We start from the raw sequence: 22215 nt of genomic DNA on the forward strand, positions 1-22215 counted from the left end.
GCTCTGCGGCACGTGGGATCTTGCCGGACCAGGGCTTGCACCCGTGTCCCCTGCATTGGCAGGCTGATTCTCAACCACTGCACCACCAGGGAAGCCCTAAATTTGTTAGACTTTAATATCAAAGTCTTTCGAAAAAGAACATGAGCCGCAACCTTACTACCTAATACAGCTGTTTTTCTTTTTCCTTTGTTGTAATCCTAGTGTGCGTGCCACCTTGTTTCCTGATGTTCTAACTGGACACATGTCATGAATGTTTTCTACTTTCTAAGTGATCTTCATTTTCATTTTCAATAGCTGTGAGATGTTGGCCACCTCCTCCCGCCTTTAAAACTAATATGGATAGCACTTTAATGAAAAAAAAAATCTTCATTCACATAGCATTTTCTTTCTGTTAAATTAGTTTTCATGGAAATAAATTCTTAGACAAGGGAATACTGGGTCTAAGAGTACACGCATTTTTCTCTTTCTTATTAAGGACTGTCTTCATTAGTTTATAATGGGATCATATTAATGATGAGTACCATCATTGGTGGTTCAGTGGTACCAAGTTTATCATAATATGAAGCATGAAAGAAATTGCAAGTTTTGGAAATAACAGGAATGAAGTGAAGGAAACAATTGGACAAGCAGGTGGGGGCAGATCATGGTGGGCTTTATTTGAACTATATCCTGCTTTGCTTACAAAGTAGGGAGCCTACAGAGGTTTTTAAACAGGAGTGTTGTGATTAGATTCGTTTCTTAGAAAGATAACTCTGGTGACAGTGTGGAGGAGGTGTGTTTGGGGTAAGGGCTGGAGGCTGAGGGACCAGCTAGAAGGGCGTCCTTATGCATTCAGTGGTCCAGGCATCGAGGGGGTGTATTCAGGAGACCAGAATTGACATACATCATTGCATGTGAGTGGTAGATGGATGGAAAGATTTAAAAATTAGTCTGAGGCTTCAAAAATTAGTCTGAAGATCCTGATAATGATTGGAGTGACTGGGTGGATGGTAGTAATGTTAATTGAGAAGGAGAATATAGCAGGAGCTCATTTTAGGCCTGAGAGTCTCAATTTTCTAAAGTAAAGGAGAAGGTGTTCAGTTTGTGATCCATCTGTTTGCTAGATTTCAGGCACTGAGGATGAACACAGGGACTTCCAGGAGTTGAGGGGAGATGGGGGTTCAGAGAACAGGAGAGGACTGCGCCTGCCTGGGCAGGAAGCAGAAGGGCGGCTGCTGCTTTTGACACTTCAGGGGAGAAGGGATGGAGCTCTAGGAAGTGGGGAGGCACCGCATTCAAACATGTGGACATGGATGGAATGTTAAAGAACGTTGAGGAAGACCATGGTGCTGAGGAGTGTGGGATTTTCCCCTCTTACAGTAGAGGAGAGGCTGATACCATCCTATTTCCATAGTTTCTTTCACCTAATGCTTTAAAGTGGCTTTATGTCAGATAAATATTTAGGCTATAGGTTATACGGTTGGTGCCATGTAATCTGTGAATGAAGGACTTCATTTTTCTCTGGCTTATTGGGTTCTGCCTTTATTTCAGTTTCCACAGAACCTGTAGAAACCTCTCGATGGACAGAAGAAGAAATGGAAGTTGCTAAAAAAGGTAAATGATGGTAGTTCAGGTTCGTTTTTCTTCGTTTGCTTGTTTTTAGGGTTATTGGTAATGAGCGAGATGGAACTAATTTCTTTTTAATTGAAAAAGAATAGTTCGTTCTTCCACAGTGGTAAGTAGAATTTAGAAGTACACTTAAGAGTTCTTTTTGATGGTGTGGTGCCCTGTAAGGTGCCCCAGTGTGCCTTGTTTAAGAGGCCCACTTTTGAGGAATTTTTCTCTCTCATTTTGTTTTGAATGTCTTATTAGAGAGCAAGTAAGCTACTTTCAGTTTTCCAGAATAGTTGTGATTAAATGCTATTAAAGTTTTGGAAGGTATTTGATATAAAAAGTCTCTTATTTAAAAGTTGCATTTAATAGAATGATAAATACTTTCTCAGTTTGCATTTAGTAAGGCTCAGTTTGATTATAAAATGATTCAGAGGAGAGAGCATGGACTTTGTAGCCAGACAGATGAAGGTTTGAATTCTGCTGCTGACACATTCCTAGCTGTGTGGCCTTCATCTTACTCTGGAACTTTACGGGTCTTGTGTTCTTCTGTTGTTTCTTATAAATGTCATACAGTTTGAGACTGAACTAAAATTTCTAAAAGGATAGCTAATTGGTTTATGAATAAAAAATTATTTTTTAAGTAAGCTGATTTTGAGAAAGATTAGCCAGCTCTTTTGGGGGTTAAGGATTTACCCTGTAGTTCTAAAGAGAAATTATTGCAAATAGCTTGAACTTTTAGTGACACATTTCAGATTTATTTTCTGTTTAGCTGGTAATGAGTAATGCATTTAAGAATCATATAAACCAACCTTACCAAAAATACAGCAGTGTTCTGTCTTCAAAATATTTTTGTTTGAAGTTTATTGCCATGGTTAGAGCATCTGTGACTGTCATGCTTCCGTGTATTACTGTCATCTGACCGTCCCAGCGTCACAGTGGAGTAGGTAGGTGTCAGCTCTGCCACAGCGTGCTTTTGTCAGGTGCACGTCCTAGCACGTGACTGCTCAGGCACCACTCCTTCCAGCTTTTCGTCAGATGTCAGCAGGATCTGGAGATGATCTTCCAGTTATCATTGTTAAGGAAGCTACTGGTGTTAACCTTGGGAAATTGATGTTTTCCCATGAATTAATGAATTTGTACTAGAAATTCCTGCTTGGATACACCTATGTCTAAAATCTCTCTCTGTATTTATGCATTTATATATCCATACTCGTTGCACATATGTATCTGTGTGCGTACGTGCATCATTTGTTGGAAGAAATGTCAGATTGCGTAGGTTCCTGTGATGTATTGTATTACAACAGGTCTAAAAGAAAAAAAAACTGGTTAATATTTTTGAGGGCATCCTTGATTGGGAATGGACTGAAGACATGCTGATTATAAATGGAACTTTAAGTATATCTTTACTTTGTGTTAATCACTTAGGTTTGATTACCTTATTAACTTTGTATTGATATACTGTTTCCAAAGATTTAGAAGTTCTGTACCTCATCACTCAGTTTACAGTGTTTGGGCTCTTACTGTGTGTCCAGCATTGTCCTAGTCTTCTGGGAGATATATAACAAGGATAAGGTTGAGTCCTTCCATTTAATGAGCATGTTTTAACTTCGGGTAGAAAAATAGAGCTGTTAATGAGTTTTGTGTGAATCACATTTCAGCAAGCATTGAAGTATATCGATAAATAATTGAAAAAACACTTTTAGTGTTAATGATTGTGAATGCAGTGAATTAAGTTGATTTTATCATTTTTCTTGTTTGCTTTATCAGGTGACTGACTGCTCAGTTAATGTTTGGTCTGTGTTTAAAATACAGGTCTAGTAGAACATGGTCGTAACTGGGCAGCAATTGCCAAAATGGTGGGAACTAAAAGTGAAGCCCAATGTAAAAACTTCTATTTTAACTATAAGAGACGACACAATCTTGACAACCTCTTGCAGCAGCATAAACAGAAAGTGAGTATATCAGGGGTGGTGAGTCTTTTACTTACTGTTTTTTACTTAGTTTTTTTTTCTTTTTTTTGAGCTTCAGAGATTGGCTTTGAAGGAAACTTTTTTGTATCTTGTATTTTTTTTCTTCACATCTTTATTGGAGTATAATTGCTTTACAGTGTTGTGTTAGTTTCTGCTGTATAACAAAGTGAATCAGCATATCTTGTATTTTTACTTGCGTTTACCTGTAAAGGGAAATGCTGGTTTCTTGGCACAAGTTGACGATTTGTTTATTTACTGCTAAGGAGTAAAATTTCTGTTAGTACTAACGGCGATTCAGTACTTTTGAGTTTCTGTGGGCTGGATTTGAAAAATATAAGCATTTTGGAGTTTGAATTGAAAACTTTAGTTGTGTTTACCATGTTGATTGAGTTGATTTGTCATATTAAAAAAACATTTTCTCAGAAAGATTCCATGGGGTAAAAACTAAAAACCGGCAAGTTTTGAAAATTATTGAGAGATTATTAGAGATTATTGAAAATTCCATACAGGAAGTTCCAGTGTTCTCAGCGTTCACAGAGCTCTTTGAGGGTTCCATGAAGTTAAAGCTATTTTCATAAAAATATTCAGATGTTTCCTTTTTCCACTGTCGGAACATTTGCATCTGTGGTGTCAAAGCAGCTGTGAGAGAGAGTGCTGGTGCCTTAGCACAGAACAGGGGCACCACCGCGCTCAGCATGCTCTTCATCTCCAAGCAGTTGCAGCTTTGTTTTGTAAACGGCAATTTCACTTAAGAATGCCCTTGATGAAGCAACTAAAACTTGGCTTTGGTAAATCTTGAGCCTTACACACACATGTTTGACCGTGGGAGGGTGCAGAGAGCCCTCTGCCCGGTCCTGGTGAGCAGCGGGTCTCAAGGGAAGGCACTCTTGTGTCGTTTGGGTTCCAAGCCCTTTCCGTGGAATGTTATTTTTTTAATTTATTTTTCTTTTGCTGTACGCGGGGCTCTCACTGCTGTGGCCTCTCCTGTTGCGGAGCACAGGCTCTGGACGCGCAGGCTCAGCGGCCATGGCTCACGGGCCCAGCCGCTCCGCAGCATGTGGGAGCTTCCCAGACCGGGACATGAACCCGTGTCCCCTGCATCGGCAGGTGGACTCTCAACCACTGCGCCACCAGGGAAGCCCGGAATGTCATTTTTAATTAAAAGAATGACAGAACAGATATGGTTTTTCAGACCTGAATATTTTGCAGACATCTTGAAAATGAATGAGCCTGCCTTGAAAGAAAACAACCATCAGTATTTGTTGCCACTTTTAAATTTCCAGCTTTCGGGCAAAAATTAGAATTTTGGGAAGTGTGTATCTCTCACCGTGAGCTTAATTAACATCTTCACAATACTCAGACTTTTCTGATGAGATTAGTGGTAATAATAACTAATGTGATATTTTGATATATAATGAAATGTATCCAAATTTTAAAAATCTCTAACTCATTTTCCAAGTGACCAACTCATGATGTCACAATGTATGTTGTGTATGGATAAAAGATCCATAAAATGTTCTTTAATACACCAAAGTACAAGATAGAGGAATGCATTTTAATAGAGTACCAAAAATGTATCGATACGTTTCAGATTTCACATTGCAACTAACCTTGAGTAGAGCATTTTATCCTTTTTAAAAAGATTTCAGGAAAAAAATGACAAAATGTCTAATACCTGTTAAAACTCAGTGGAAGATTTATAGGTGTTACATTTCCGTTTAAAACGAATACTCTCATATGATGAAGCAGGGGTCTGGAGGTGCAGAAGCTCACTGCGTGTGAGGAGAGGGATGTCGCAGTCATGGTAAATTGCTGTCTCTTCTGCAGCCGTCCAGGACAGCACCACACAGAATGGGTGGATGCTGCCAGAGGAGGGTACAGGTTGGGCACTGAGAAAACCCAGAGTAGCTATTAGCTAATGCTCAAAAATAGAGCGTTCATGGAACCTTCTGAAGGCTGCTTAGAACATGTGCCAGAGGAGCCTTCCCTGTGTTCTTGCTCAGAACATAAGGATGGGGTTGTTTTCGGTCTTCGGAATTTCATCTAGTTCTACTACTCTGATGTCAGAAAATGGATTTTTCTCTTAATTAATGCTTTAGGTTGTATCCTAAATAGCATATTCATATCTAAACTAAGAATAAGAAGAAACGAGAATAAGAATATTGGTAATTTTTCACAGTTGGTGTGTGGTAATAGGAATCTGTTACCTGTTACCTCTGAGGAATCTCTCCCTGGGAGAGGCTGGCAGCTGATGCCTGGTGATGTGCAGGGTCTGTAGGAGGCACAGAACAGAGGACTGCCAGGGCCGGGACCCTATAGATAGATAGTACAGTAAATGGCTAACGTCTTACATTTACATATATAAACACATACACTTACAGACAAGTGACCCCAGTAGAAGAAGGAACAATTTTACATAAATGTGTAGTTTTCAGAAGGGAAAATCCTATTAAAAAAAAAAAAAAGGAATTTGTTCTCATTACTAGTAAAAGAAATTCAGTAACAACAACTGTGAGTTGTTGCCTGTGAAATCATATATTTCTTAAATGCTAGTGAAGGAAGGCTATTGCAGCATTATTAACAACCTAAATGCCTTGAAATAGGAAAATTTGAAATATATATTGGTGGAGTGTTTTAATGGAATCATTAATAAAAGTAGTAACCTTGAAGCATTTGTAAAGTAGGTGTGTGTGTAGTTCATGATTATATTGTTAAAAAAAAAAGATAGGATATATAACTACATAGGGCCACCCTGTTTTGTTTACATGTGTACATAAACATTTATACACACGTATATGCATGTAAAAGACTGAAAGGAAATGCAGCAGTATACTTAGAATCTCTAGCTGCTAGAATTATAAGCAGTTTTTACTTTTCTTAACATACTTTTCTGTCTTCCACATTCCAACGCGTTATTTTTATTAGAAAATAAATATATGAAAATAAAAAGCAGGAGTTTTGTGGGGTTTGGCTGTTTGTACATGTATAGTGATGAGTAGTTCCGAAAACGGCTGGGACGTAACTTTTGATCAGTTTGATCAAAAGGCCCGTTAGTGGATCCCCGAGGTGACGGCTCGGACGTAACTTTTGATCAGTTTGATCAAAAGGCCCGTTAGTGGATCCCCGAGGTGACTGCACTCCAGCCAGAGTGCTTGTTGGACACGCAGGCTGCTGGTCTGGTGTGTGCGTGCCAGTGTTCTGCCTCACCTCAGGTGTGAGAAGGTTTGTTTATTTCCTTTTAGTTACTTAAATCCCAAATAGCAATATTTTTTACTCCTTTAGGCCTCACGGAAGCCTCGTGAAGAGCGAGATGTGTCTCAGTGTGAAAGTGTAGCTTCCACCGTTTCTGCTCAGGAGGACGAGGACATCGAAGCCTCCAACGAAGAGGAAAATCCCGAGGACAGTGAAGGTATCTCAGATCTTCCATCTGGTTGTGGCTTCTGCTGGCCCAGATGCGTGATGTGTACCTTAGTCATTTGACTATCTAGGAATTGCTTCATTAAGGAAACGTGAACACAATGCATTTATTCGTTCACTCAGCACATATTTATTTATGTAGCTCCTAAGACGGCCCAGGTGCTACACCCAAAAGATCTTGAAGATGGTGGTCCTGCCTCAGCCACTAAGTGCCGACATCAATAAAATGTCTGTGTGTCTGGATCGTTGCCACACGTATTGGTTCAGTCGGTATCATCAGTTACATTTCCTTCTTTATTTTATTCCATTGAGCTTGATTTATTTCAGTGTTTACAAAGCTTACACATGTCATATTGATGTTTTCACGTAAAAAGTATTAATGACCCAGAGGCACTGGCAGAAAAAAACGTCAGCCCAAAAAACTTTATAAAATCCTTTTCATCACTTGAACAAATTAATGACAACTTGAAAAAGCAAATATTTTCTTGATTTTTTTCCTAATTAAAAAAGTTACCTAATTTATTTCAGTTTACATTACTTTCAAAGTTTCCTTGGATTTCTTTTGAAAGCTCTCCTCTTCTGAAGTGGAGATTTTCACAGTGATTTCAGTAGCTCTTTATATATTATATCTTAAACATGTTCATGTTTTTATGTACGCAAACATTCCCTCCATCTCATTTGCTTTTTGTTTTGTTTTATCTTTAAATTACCAGAGTTTAAACTTTGCAGGTAATTAGAGCTATTTACATTTTCCTTTGTAGGCTCCTATATTTTAAGCTTAAGAGGTTCTACACCTTCCAGGAGTTTTACATTTTGTTTTATTATTTTTTTTCTACAAGTTGTTGTTACTGGGTTTTCAACTTAAAATTTGTCTTGAAATGGATTTTGGCTTTGAACAGTAAACTTTATTCTGTGAGGTTTTGTGAAAAATGAGGCAGCTGTTACAAAAGTAAAGAGACTGTTGGAGCAGGCTCACCCTGGGGTAGAATGAGGGTCCTGCAGACAGTTGGTGGGGAGGGTGTGTCTGGCACTTTGAAAGAGGTCCTCAGAGTTTGTTAATTTTAATAGGTTTGTAGCGGGTAGCCGGTATTCCCTGGGTTATAAATGTACACGAAGCCTGTATTTCACAGACTGGGCAGCTTAAACAATAGAAATTTATCTTTTGGATTCGGGCCCCACTCTTATGACCTCATTTAACCTTAATTGCCTCCTTAAGGTCATTATCTCCAAATACAATCACATTGAGGGTTAGGGCTTTAACATAAATTTTGGGGGCCAGGGGACACGATTCAGTTCATAAGAAGGGCCAAGCCTATTTGTCATATACGTGTTTATTTCAGAACAGAGAAGCCTATCCATGCATGGGCTAACAGATTCCTAAAAACTGAGCAGCAGAAAGTGACTTTTTTCCTTCTGTTGCCCTCCTGTTACTCTGTCTTATTGTGAAGCTTTTTTCAAATTGTCAGATAAGGTGATTAAGGTTAAGTGAGGTATTAAAATCCTGTTTCCATCGGCTCTAGTGTGGGGTAGCATGGTCACGTCATGCCCACTTGTCCATATGCTTGTGTCGTGACATCTAGAATAGTTTCCTATTAATAGGAAATGAACTTGCCCCTAGAATTGTGGGATCTTCATTTCCTTTGACTTAATTTCATTTGGAAAGTGCCAGAGAAAAGAAAGTACACTGCGGTGTCCACGAGCTATGCCCCTTCTCACTGCCCAGCTTCCAGAGACCCTGCAGACCTCCTGTTGGTTGTGGGGTCGGGCTCTTGCCCGCGGGAGAGGGGAGGCATCCGCCGAAAGCAGAGCCTCCGTGTCTGGCTTCCTGAGACACGCCTCTAGCCGTGGGAGTGTCTTTTGTGACTAGATGAGTTAAATCAGAAAGACCAAAACCTTACCAGAATTTGGATGTGTTCTTGTTCTCTTGTTCTAAATCGTTCCTTACGGTGTTTTGGCGGGGGAAAGAAAGAAAGGCACTCACATTTGGCTGGTGCTTGGTGAAGTGCTGTGCCTTGGAAATATTCCTACTCTTTTGTGGCTTGGAAGAAGAAAATAACTGAAAAAGTGCCTTATGTCAGATGATATCATCTGTGTAATCACTAACATGTCCTCCTGTATTTGGAAGATAAGTGACTTGTTCATTTGTCCTTGGGTTTGAGGCTTTCCGTCACCATATGTATAGAAATGAGGATGAAGTCAGGCTTTTTGTTGGCCTTTCAACGTTTTGGTAGCATCTTTCACTAATAGTAATTGCTGCTGTATATTGAGACCTTACTACCTGTGAGGTGCTCTTCTGAGCTTTTGTCTTTTGATTTTGTTTTTATTTTTGAGACTTGAAGTCTCATCTGAATCCAGGCTCATACATCTAACTGCTTATTTAACGTCTCTACTTGGATACCTAAGAGTTAACATCCAGAGCCGACTTGTGTTTCCCCACCACTACAACCTGCTTTCCCTCGAGTCTCTCCCTCGGTCAGTAAATGATGCCAGCTCTCTCTCATACCCCACATGTGGGCCATCAACGAGGGCTGTTCACTTGTCTTTAGATGCATTATTTAGACTCTCGTCACATTCCCCTCCCTCCATTGCTGCCACCCTGCTTCCGAGCCACTGTCATCTCTACTGCAGTGGCCTCTTGATTGGTCTGCTTGCTGCTGTTTGTTCCATTATATTTTTTTCCTCCAAAGAACAGCCAAAGTGAACCTTATAAAATATAAATCAAGTCCCTCTCACGCTAATGCTTTTTCTAATTTTCTTGGATTTTCTCAGGGACTTATTTTTTCATATAAATTATAAATTGGTCTGTGTAGTTTAAGAAGTTTTCTTACAAACCGCTGGGATTCTCATTGGAGATATGTGTATTCATTTTAGGGAGATTTACAGTTTTATGTTGTCTTCTAGTCTATTTTAAGAAAATAATTGAAAACTTAACTTGAAGTGAACATCTCTGTGTAGCTATTTATAGCAGTGTCAAGTTGGAAGTAGCCCAAGGATCCACTAATAGAGGAAAAGTGAAGTAAATTTAAAGACACATTCACAGCCATTCATTCACTTCTTACTTCAGTAAATGTTAGAGCCTGCTCTGTGCCAGCCACTCGGCCTTGTGCTTGTCTCTAGGACTTAACTGATAAGCAAAATATATGATCCTTGACCTTAATGGTATTTACAGCCTAGTGAGCGCAACAGCAAGGAATCAAATAATTGTGAATAAATGTAAAATTGTAACTGTAATCAGGACATGTGCTGTAAGAGCCATAGTAGCAAAATTCAACTTTGTTAAGGAAATGATAGAAGGCTTTTTTTAAGCCTGTGGCTTTTTGTTTTTTGTTTTTTAAGCATGTGGTATTTGATCTAATATCCAAAGGGGGAAAAGTAGGTGAAAGCCGTTCAGAATGTATGACGTATGTGGTAGCGGACGCATGGGGCATTCACAGAACTGAAAGAAGGCCAGTGATATGGGACACAGAGAATGCAGGGCTCGAGATGAGGCTGGACGCTTGCAGCAAGGCCATGCTTAGGAGTTTGGAACTTTATCCTGGGAGCAGTGATGGGGAGAGAGTGAGTGAGTTTTGGTAAAATTTGGCTTTTAAACTCACTCTGGCCTTGTTGTAGAGAATGGTCTGGGGTGGTGGTCAGAAGAGTCGGTTTTGGAGTCGAGTGGCAGTTGTGAAGTTGAACAGAAATGGCTGGATTTGAGGGACATTTTTAGAGAGAAGATCTATGAGACTCATCGAGGCAGGATATGGGGACAAATGAGAGTAGTGTTTAAAAGGTGACTCCTAGGTTCCTGGTTTGTTTGTTGGATACTAAACACTAAAAAAGAACTTGAGTTGGGACTTGGGAGAGTTGAATACCTGTCCAGAGTAGGACATAGTGAATTTGTGATTCCTTTGAGATAACCTGGGTAAAGATGTCAAAACACATTAAAAGTATATTTATGAAATGGTAACAAACGATGGGAAAGACCAGTGTTACAACGTTAAATTAAAAAATCTATGTAATATTGTTCTAGAGCTTTGTTGTCTAATGTGGTAGCCACTAGACACACATGTGGCTATTGAGTTCTTGAAATGTGATTACAGTCTTCCCTCTATCTGAGGGTCCTGCAGTTCAACCAACTGTGGGTGGAAAATATTCAGAAAAAAATTCCGGAAAGTTCCCTAAAGCAAAATTCCACAGAGTGGCAACTATTTACATAGCATTTACATTGTATTTACAGCTATTTACACAGCATTTGTATTGTATTACGTATTACAAGTAATTGTAAGTAATCTATACATGATTTAAAGGATACGGGAGGATTAGGTTATATATGCACATGCTGCCATTTTACATCAGGTACCTGAGCATCCGTGGATTTTGGTGTCCGTGGTGGGGGCATGGGGGTTGGTCTGGAGTTAGTCCCCTGCAGACACCAGGGGACAACTGTAGTCCACATTGAGATGTGCTGAAAATGTGAAATACAATCAGATTTTGAAGACTTAGTACCAAAAAAGGTAAAACATTTTATTACTAGGTTTCTATATTGGTTACATTTGAAATGATAATATTTTGCACATACTGGGTTAAATAAGGTATATTGTTGAAGTTAATTTTATCTGTCTCTCTTTTTACTTTTTTAACATGGCCACCAGAAAAATTAAAATTACAGATGTAATGTGCATTATGTTACTATTGGATGGTGCTGTTCTAGTGTTAGCTCTCCTGGGTAAAAAGAAAAGCACAGAAACAGGCTGGTAGAAATAAACCAGAACGTTATCATTTATGGGAATGTTTTTTGTTTAGTTTTGTTTTTCTATCTTTCTTTGTTTTTCAAATTTCGTATGGATTATTTTTAGACATTAAAAGCCTTTATGCTTTCAATTTCTGAAGGCCAAGACAGTTTGATGTTTCCCTTTCCTACTCTACTTATGAAACTTTAGTTTTCCCAGTGGCTGTAATACTTCAGTGAGGTCATCAGAGGAGGATAGTTCATCCTGAACGAGTACTTTCAGGTGTGGCTGCTGTCACCAGCGGGCGCTGTTCACTATCAGATTTTTATGCTGTACCATTATCTTCAAGGTGCTGAAAATAGTTCTGGTACAGAAAGTGCTCCTTCTCCTTCACCAGTTGAAGCTGTCAAGCCCGGCGAAGACAGCACTGAAAACGCGCCTCCTCGGGGGACCACGCCCGACCCCGTGCCCAGGGCCTCTCCCTCGCCGGCAGTTCCGAGCACAGAAGCAGCCGAGGATGCCAGTGTGGAGACCCAGGCGAACGACAGTGTGGCAGTGGACACAGCAGAGCCGATGGACGTGGGGCACAGGGAGTGCGGGGCTGAAGGCACTTCTGCTCTGGACCTCCCCTCGGCCGCCAAGGCTGACACTGCGGACGTGGAAATGCCAGAAAGCAGTCCATCCAGAGTCGAAGGGGACCCCAAAGACAGAGACCTGGAGAGAGGCAGCGAGAAGCCGGAGCCTGGAGGCGACGACCTAGGGGTGGCCCAGCAGATGAGCGCCCCGAGGCCCGAGCTCCCCTCTGACCACGACTCCAGTGCCACGTGCAGTGCCGATGAGGATGTGGACGGGGAACCCGAGAGGCAGCGGTGAGGCTCCCTCCTTGACCTCCTCCTGCTCTTTACTCTCTTGGTTGCAGACTGAACCCCAGGGCAGTGCTGGCTGCTGAGGTTACTCCTGTAGAAATACTGGCAAGTGAGAGAGTCTGTCTGCTTTTATTTATTTTTTAAAAAAAATTATTCATTTATTTATTTTTTATTTATGGCTGCGTTGGGTCTTCGTTGCTGTGTGCGGGCTTTCTCTAGTTGCGGCGAGCGGGAGCTACTCTTGGTTGTGGTGCACGGGCTTCTCATTGCGGTGGCTTCTCTTGATGTGGAGCACGGGCTCTAGGCGCGCGGGCTTCAGTAGTTGTGGCTCATGGGCTCTAGAGCACAGGCTTGGTAGTTGTGCTGCACGGGCTTAGTTGCTCCGCGGCATGTGGGGTCTTCCTGGGCCAAGGCTCGAACTCGTGTCCCCTGCATTGGCAGGCGGATTCTTAACCACTGCGCCACCAGGGAAGTCCCTCTGTCTGCTTTTAGTGTTGGGTTCTGATGCTGTTCCCCTGATTAAGTAACCAAAAAGAATTGTGTGATCATTATTCTTTAATGAGAAAGATTTTAATTTCTTTCTACATCACTTGTTACGTGAGTGCCATATGATAGCAGAGAAGGGGCTGCCAGCTCACAGAGCTGTGGCCTGAGCCGCTTCTGTGGCAGAGCCGTGTGATGTGGTGGTGAAAGTGGAGGTGTGGGGGGCGCTGGCTTCAGCTTTGCCCCCAGACCGAGCAGCCTCAAGCCGGGCCTGGGGGCCTGCACATGACATGTGAGAGATGCTGAGGGCGAAGATGGGAACTGCAGTGAAAGTGTGTTAGAAAAGCGTAATCAAGATTTAACTTAGTGGTCATTATATAACGATCACTTTTTTGTATCAGTTAAAACTGTAGGTTATTCATATTTGTAATTCAAAATATCAGGTACAATACAAATTACCTTATAAGTACTTTTAGTCAAATTAATAATATGCAAATATAATCTTAATGGTTTTTATAAAAATTACTGTAAAAATACATATTTTGCAAGAGTAGATGCCAACTTCGTTAATATATTTAATTTCCTGGGTGTTTCCTTTTCCTTGAAAGCAGTGGAATCACCTAGAATCATAGTAGTATGTTGGATTGGTGCAAATTCTAGAAATGAATTAGACTAAAATGTCATTTAACCAGAAACCCAATTCAGTTCTGTTTTTGTTTTTGTTTTTCTTTTTTTCCCCTTTTTAATAAGAAAGAGGCTCTCAGGAGATAGCCAGATTGTGCTCAGAGCTCAGTTTCCATAGTGTGTCCTGGTGTCACTGTGCTTTCAGTCCATATCCAGTATATTGTGCATCTTACATATTCTAGAATGAGACTTGGTACTAGAATAATATTGAACATAACAGTGATGGTTTCTCCAAAGAGGTTTTTATATGGTAGATACTAGAATTTTAATCAACAAGAATTGAAATAATATAGGGCTCCTACTTAACTGTTGGTTTTTCAGAAAATTGAAGATTCTAGCCCTCTTTTCTTCTCATGTCACAGTAATCTAGATTTTAATTGTCCCAGGCTTTAGAGTAAACATCAATGGATTTAAGCTGTGTGGCCCCTTTTTAAGCATGCTTTATTGAAATATTTCAACTAAAATAAGAGTTACCTGTGTTTCGCACTGCTGGTTTCAGTAACTTTTTTTTTTTTTTTTTTTTTTTTGCGCTACGCGGGTCTCTCACCATTGTGGCCTCTCCCGTTGCGGAGCACAGGCTCTGGATGCGCAGGCTCAGCGGCCATGGCTCACGGGCCCAGCCGCTCCGCGGCATGTGGGATCTTCCCGGACCGGGGCACGAACCCGCCTCCCCTGCATCGGCAGGCGGACTCTCAACTACTGCGCCACCGGGGAAGCCCAGTAACTTTTTTTTTATAATCAGTAACTTATTTATAAATTTATAAATGAAGGAAAAATTAGGATGGCAGTAATCTTACAGGAGAGGAGCATCCTAAGAGATGACCGTGACAGTAGTCGTGAAATTCTGAAATTCTGAAATTCCTTATAAATATATAGTGGTCTCTGGATGATACTCTAAAGTTTACTTCACTTCCAAACTATCAAAATAACACTTTCAGTTGTCTTCTATATCTTTAATATTATCTTTATTCTTTGTGTAATATGTAAATTGTTTTCTTTTACACATTCTAATTTTCTTAACAATTTATACCTTTGAAAATGTTCATCTTTCCCCAGTAACTGACAGCACTGGGAAATATGATGGAGCCTGTAAGGTATTGATATAATTTCCCCAGTTCATACGTTGGGTGTCCTAAACTCAAGTGTATGTCCTAAAAATGAGTGAAACTGGTGGAGTGTGAGATGGCAGAGCTGTGACTGGGGAGCTCAGGCTGGGTGGGGAGGGCAGCCCTGCGAGTTCAGCCTGCTGTTGCATGGGAGTGCTGCCTCTGCGGTGCCATTTCTTCCTATTTTTCATGAGAAACCAGAAGTCTGGGATTTGGGGTGAGATTCTTGGTTTTAAAATGATGGTGGCTTATTCAGATGTTTTAAAAAAATACTCTGTGATCCTAGAGAAACATTCTGTTACAGGTAACATAGTTTGTAACCTATGTTAATGATAAATTAGGACCTAACTTTTTTTTTTTTTTTTGCTGTACGCGGGCCTCTCACTGTTGTGGCCTCTTCCGTTGCGGAGCACAGGCTCCGGACGCGCAAGCTCAGCGGCCATGGCTCACGGGCCTAGTAGCCACTCCGCGGCATGTGGGATCTTCCCGGACCGGGGCCCGAACCCGTGTCCCCTGCATCGGCAGGTGGACTCTGAACCACTGCGCCACCAGGGAAGCCCAGGACCTAACATTTTATAATGGTCCTTGTTCAGACTGTTCTGTTGGTTAGGCAGATGATTAAATTCAGATAAATTTCAACCTATAAAGCAACGTTAGGCTTCTTTACCTAGAAAATTAGCACTGTAGATGTTTTTCCTGACTGTTCAAATACGCAAGGTCAATGTGGTGTGCGTGTGTGAGTGTGTGTGTGTGTGTGTGTGTGTGTGTGTGCGTGTACGTTAATTTAAAAGGAATTATGGTGATTGTATGTTTAAAGTTTTAAATAAGAATATATTAATTTATCTTTTTAAATTGCATTTGCAGAATGTTTCCTATGGATTCAAAACCTTCATTGTTAAACCCCACTGGATCTATACTGGTCTCGTCCCCAATAAAACCAAATCCACTGGACCTGCCACAGCTTCAGCATCGAGCTGCTGTCATCCCGCCAATGGTAAGTTTTCAATGTGAGTAAGAGGTGTTGAAAACAAAGACCTTTAGAGACATTTCTTCTCTTCTTTAATCAGTGCTTGTTTTTTTAAAAAAATTGTGGTAAAAAAATCACATAACATAAAATTTACCGTCTTAACTCTTTTTAAGTGTTCAGTAAGGTTAAGTATATCCATTTAACCATCACTCTCTCCTTCCCCCACTTCCCACAGCCCCTGGTAACCACCTTTCTACTTTCCGTTTTATGAATTTGGCTACTTACATAAGTGGACTCATACAGTAAATATTTGGTTTTTTGTGGCTGGTTTATTTCACTCAGCATAATGTCCTCAAGATTAATCCATGTTGTAACACATGTCCAATTCTTCTTCCATTTTAAGACTATTGTATAGGCCACATTTTATTTATCCATTCATCTGTTGGATACATTGCTTTTTCAAATGGATTGATCGTGATAATTGATTGAAATGGTCATTTCCAGTAAGGAAAAAAGAGAAATATAGTGCTCTAGCCATAAATGTTAGTAAGTTCTGTGTGTGTCTTGTTTTGCTATAAGACAATAGTAGAATAAATATATAACTGGGTTTTGAATATTTAGAATAAGTTATAGAGGTTATGGTTAACTTTAGTATACAGTTCCAAATCTAGTTTTATTTACATTTTACCTTATTAATCTCTATGAGTTTGACTCCCTTTTGATCCTGAATTCCAGTCTTGGGTATTGATCTTTTACTTAGTTATGTTCTAGCTCTTGCTTTATTTCAGAGGATAAAAATTTATTTCGTCTCACATAACAGTATGTAAAAGTTAAGTGTGTGCTTTTTTTAAAAAAAATAAATTTATTCATTTATTTAATTTTTGGCTGCATTGGGTCTTCGCTGCTGCACGCGGGCTTTCTTTAGTTGCGGTGAGCAGGGGCTACTCTTTGTTGCGGGGCGCAGGCTTCTCATTGTGGTGGCTTCTCTTGTTGCAGAGCACAGGCTCTAGGCGCGTGGGCTTCAGTAGTTGTGGCTCGCGGGCTCTAGAGCGCAGGCTCGGTAGTTGTGGCGCACGGGCTTAGTTGCTCCGCGGCATGTGGGATCCTCCCGGACCAGGGCTCGAACCCGTGTCCCCTGCATTGGCAGGTGGATTCTTAACCACTGCACCACCAGGGAAGCCCTAAGTATGTGCTTATGATAAATAGGCTCACCAAAAAAATCATTAAACATTTGCTCATTCATTGATTTACCCAAATGGACATTTATTGATTGTCTGCCTAGTTCAAGATAACATTTTTTTTTTTTTTTTTTTTTTTTGGCGGTCCGGGGCCCTCTCACTGTCGTGGCCTCTCTCGTTGCGGAGCGCAGGCTCAGTGGCCATGGCTTATGGGCCCAGCCGCTCCGCGGCATGTGGGTTCCTTCCGGACCAGGGCACGAACCCGCATCCCCTGCATCAGCAGGCGGACTCTCAACCACTGTGCCACCAGGGAAGCCCCAAGATAACATTTTTAATGCTGTGTGGAATATCATGATCTCTGACTTCAGAAAATTTAGAGATTGGTCTTGATAATAAGACATAGAAAAAAATCATAATAAAAATTTAAAAGAATTAAAATGTGATGCTCTCTTAGTTTGAAAAATATACTATGGGTGATTCAGAGGAAGGAGAGCTTCCTTCTTAAAGGGACACTTAAAGAAGACTCCACGTAGGAAATAATGTTTTGGTTGGACCAAAACAGTTCATTTCACTTTATAGCAAAAGGAGGAAAGCCATGTTTACATATAAGCCAAAGCACAAAGGCAAGAAAATTATGTGTGTGTTATGGGTACAGTGAAAAATCCTACTTATGGCAGTGGAGGAAACTCTTGAAGTCTTTAGATAACAGGTTCTAAAAGAGTCAGATCTCTGCTATTTCCAGGACTCTTTTGTGTTCATGAAGTGATGGACTGAGTTAGGGGCTGTTTATTTAGTGTTGGACAAAGCAGCTTGGGTTCCTTCATGAAGTGGGAGAGACAGAAAAGCAGCAGAAAAAAGAAGCATCTAATTGCAAATTGTGGCAAGTGCTATGTCCTGTGAAAGAGAGGGAGGGGGTTTGCAGTATGTTTTGGATGGTTAGGGATGGCCTGTCTGAAGAGGTGACGTTTCATTTCTGTCCTGAAGAGAACTGGTATGTTAATGAATTGGTTGTGGGAAGAGAGGTGATGGAGTCCAGTGTGGCTGCCAGGTTTCTGGCTTAAGCTGCTGTGGTTCTGTTTCGTATGGGAGATCGCTGTAGGAGAAGCATTGAGTTTAGCAAATGAAAAGTTCCGTTTTGAATGTAAGTTTTGAGGTGCTTTGAGATATCCAAGTGGAGTTGTTAGGTAGGCAGTCTGTGAGTGTGGAACTTGCAGGAAAATGTATTAGAAAAAGAAGTTTATGAGCCATTAACATACAGGTGACATTTAAATCCATAGAAGTGGGTGTGAGCACCTGTGAGAGGGCAGAGAGGAGGGTGGGACCCAAGCCTGAGCCACTAGGGACTCAACATCGTGAGTTAAAAGCAAATGGAAATATTGTGATTTCTGTTTTGATGTCTCTTACAACAACTTTGGGATTTATTTTGTGTTCAGATCTGAAAGTAATTGTTTAGCATTTTAAGGATTATGCTTGAAGATTTGATTAAAAAATGGTAAAATCACTTCAAGCAGTCATATTACAGAAAGAAGCATTACTGCCACAGATGGTAATTACTATTTTGTTGGTCACTGGCATATTTAGATTTTCTTCTTCCTGTAGGTTTCCTGCACCCCATGTAACATACCGATTGGAACTCCAGTGAGCGGCTTCGCCCTCTACCAGCGACACATCAAAGCCATGCATGAGTCAGCGCTTCTGGAGGAGCAGCGGCAGAGGCAGGAGCAGATGGACCTGGAGCGCAGGGGTTCTGCGAGCCCGCGTGGCGCCCCCAAGAGCCCAAACAGAGAGTGGGAAGGTAGGTGGCACTCGCGCCACAGAGAACTTTTTTGGTGGGAAACGAAGCTATACTTGAAAGCAGTGTCCTTAGCGCTTAGGAACTTGATTTATGGCGCTTGTCCCTCACAGATCAAATGCCTTTACATTGACCTCAGTTAAACTAAAGAATGCCAGCATTACTGACCACAGAGGGATGGCAGTAACTTTTTCAGTAGCCATGTTGTTAATGTGAATTTTCTGATATTCACCTTAATGCCGGATGACTGCATAAAAGCCATGCTTTACACTGCATTCATCTGAGTTTTCAGAGTGAGAATTGTCCTGTCCTCCAAGCAAATCAGAGTAACATTCTAAATCTCTGATATGACAGGGGACAGCTTTGTGTAGCATATAGCCAGTCAGACCTTGACTCATCCCTTGCTCTGGCCATGGGCAAAGCCACTTGACCTTCTCAGCTTTAGTTTTCTCGTCTGTAAAGTGCAAATAATGTATCTGTCTCTCTGTCTAATCTATAGCTATATCTCTGCCTTGCCAGGATTACAAGCTGTCAGAAAGAATGAGCATTCATTATTGTTTTATAAGACATGGCTCAGCGTCATTTTATATACAATATAATAAGTAATAGTAGTATATTCGTGTATGCAGTACCGTGAAGGTACTGTTATTGTTGTATGTCACTGTTATTTCAAGTGACAGATTTGAGTTGTGCATGCTCTTTTTTAGTTGGTGCATGATACACTTAGTTTTTTAAAAAAAAAGAAAAAAGGGAGCGATTTCTAAATTTTAATAACTTCTGGCATGGTAAGAAAATGGCACATGTATTCTGGTTGATAATGACTTATGGACTATCCAGCATGACGTGCGTAGCGTATAAGACTATTAAAGTCTTCTCTGATTCTGGTTTCATTTTTTGTAGTGATTCAGAAGACTGTAGTACCTGACATAGATAAGAGCTATTAGCTGTAGAACACCATGCATTTCAAGGGCTATTTAATATAAAAGAGGAACTGTGCTGCTTAACTGACTCTGCTGACTCCCCGCCCCGTCACACCAGTAATGACTTATTAGTTACGTGACACACTGAACCTCTTAATGTTAGAGTTTTACATATCAGATTGTTAGTGTTTTAAATATAAATCTTATGCTATTAAAAATGTGAACCAGAATGATTAGTAACCACCAGGGCTGTGTGTATAACAGGTGCTAAATGAATATTTCTTGAATGAAGGTAGAAAAAAACATTGTTAACCTTTGGGCTTTTAGTATATTGCCTCTAGGGAATCCTTAATTCCTAACTCAGTAATTGACATAATGTATACTCAGTAATTACATGTTAAAGGAATGATTAAATGAAGTAGGATAAAAATGGATTTAGCAGAAGTGCTTATCTTCAATTATGAGAAAATCTGTCATTATGAGAATGATAAATTATAGAATAATTCAAAAGTCTTTTGATCTATTCCTTACATAAATGATTCAGAATAAATTTTTTAAGGCAGAATTAAAATGTAGAAAAAATGACATTCAGAAGTATTTGCTGAACTCATGCTAAAGCTTAACATTATTCAGGTGACAATATCTGGGTCATTCTAATATGTCTATATTGTATAGTTATTTTAGGACCTCAGTTTCTTTTCTTGACCTCCTTTACGAGATGGGTTGTATTTGGTAGCTGGAGAGACTGAACTAGGCTAGAGCCCTAAATTCTGAGACTCCAAACTGTGACTTGCATTTCTCCGTGATCAGTCACATTAATTCATGTGGTTTAGATCTGAATGGTACCCTTACTTTTAATAGTGATGCAGTGGTCTTAAAACCAAACTGTCATTATATATTTGATCAATATGACACCAAGGTGTTTGTTAATAAGACACTAGTTTGGTTCAGGGTGACTCTCTACAAACTGGGATGGTTGATTACATTTTATCCCAAGGTTTAACTTTTGTTTTAGCTAATCTAGCTAGTATGTTCATCTGGTAATTTATTTAACAAGTGCCTGAAGGCTCTCCTGAATTTATAGCTATCCTATATTTCGCTTAAAGGATAATTTCCCAAATAACATTTCTATATTTGCAGTTAACTTGCTTGTATGTAGACTGTTTGATATAAATGTTTTCAGAACAGCATCATAGAATAGTTTATAGGATGGTAAATATAGTGAGAAGAGGATTTACGTATAAACCATCACCAAACTGGTATTGTCCACCTGAGGTAGGACCACAGTTTTGGCTTTTCCCTTCATGGGCTCATTTAGAAGGCAGCAGGCAGCACCTGTTGTCCACCTGTTTGATTGTGTTCACCTTCTCTTAATATCAATGAGACAGGTGGCTTAAGCCTTTCCACTTGTAGAAAAGCTTGAAAAAACCTCAGAGAAAGATTGTTTTCATTTTCCAGTGACGTTTACACAAGTTGACTCCTGCTTTAGTTGGAAACCTTTTTTCTATGGTGAAAGAACTCAGACTTTACACATGTAGAGAGAGAGTTAGAAGTGAAATTCTAATGCGGGTTTTAAAATCAGCCCAGTCAAAATAAGAGTTAATGCCTCTGTGCAACTGAATCTAGTTTATTTTGTTGTTGTTGTTGTTTCTTAATTTTTTCAGCTGAGTACATGATGACTTAAATAGCTATATTTAAAACCATCTAACTTTTCATCATTTTCTTTAGCACGATTACGACAAAGTGTGTTTTCCCACCTGATTATAAAACAATCAGACACTGAATATATGTAATATATATTGCAATGCACTCTCATGTTAAATTCTCTAGAAAGGGAGAAGTGATATTCTTTTAAAGTTGGTTTATTTCATAAATCTGCACAGTATTAGGACACTTAATAATCTAATTCATTATATTAATCCTTCAGAGAAGGAACGGGTTGCATCATCTTGATGGTTACCCCAGAGGCATCTGAAATTTCTGTACCCAAGTGCTCAGGGAGATACCATTGCACTCAGGATGGTTTAGAGCTCAGGGCCAGGAATTGCACTGCTTTTGAAAAATCTCCACTGCCTTGGTTGGGCAGTTAGGTGTGATTCTTCTGAGTCTCAGTTTCCTCCTCTGTCAAATGGTGTTAATGATCTCATTAGTCATGAGGGCTAAACGAGACACTTCTGTAATACACAGTGCTCTGCCCATAGTACAGATTCCTATTAGCTGACATTACGGTTGTTGTTTCTGGTTTTTAAAAATATCTTAGTTAACTAAAGAACGTTTTAATTGTGCTAATGAGTCTCTATCTGAAACCAGTCACAAACTATTCCACTTAAAAGTGAAATGCTAGAGACCTTCTCTTTAGAAAGGACCTGTGAGGATGCCCAGTGTTACTTACTGCAGTGCAGCAAGAAAGAAAGGAACCATACAAGAGGTTTAGCTGTTGAAGGGAGAAGACAAGTTATTATTCACAGGGTAAGATTATTCACCTAGGAAGCCCAAGAGAATTAACTGAGAAAGTTATTAGAGCTAA

At 40.1% G+C, this 22215-nt stretch overlaps 1 protein-coding gene across 2 annotated transcripts in view; it reads left to right on the forward strand.

Moving 5' to 3' along the window:
- NCOR1 (nuclear receptor corepressor 1) overlaps positions 1–22215 on the forward strand; it is a 150409-nt gene that overhangs the window by 89082 nt on the left and 39112 nt on the right. Inside the window, exons 17-22 of one of the 2 annotated variants that reach the window (XM_007462662.1) lie at positions 1531–1593; positions 3406–3545; positions 6846–6972; positions 12090–12561; positions 15696–15825; positions 18576–18771. In XM_007462662.1, coding sequence (XP_007462724.1) covers positions 1531–1593; positions 3406–3545; positions 6846–6972; positions 12090–12561; positions 15696–15825; positions 18576–18771 — 1128 coding nt within the window. Of the gene's footprint in view, positions 1–1530; positions 1594–3405; positions 3546–6845; positions 6973–12041; positions 12562–15695; positions 15826–18575; positions 18772–22215 lie in introns of both variants that reach the window. The other variant, XM_007462663.1, reaches the window with a different exon arrangement.

This window comes from Lipotes vexillifer, unplaced genomic scaffold, assembly GCF_000442215.2.
Source record: "Lipotes vexillifer unplaced genomic scaffold, Lipotes_vexillifer_v1.1 scaffold982, whole genome shotgun sequence".
Taxonomy (NCBI): Eukaryota; Metazoa; Chordata; class Mammalia; order Artiodactyla; family Lipotidae; genus Lipotes; species Lipotes vexillifer.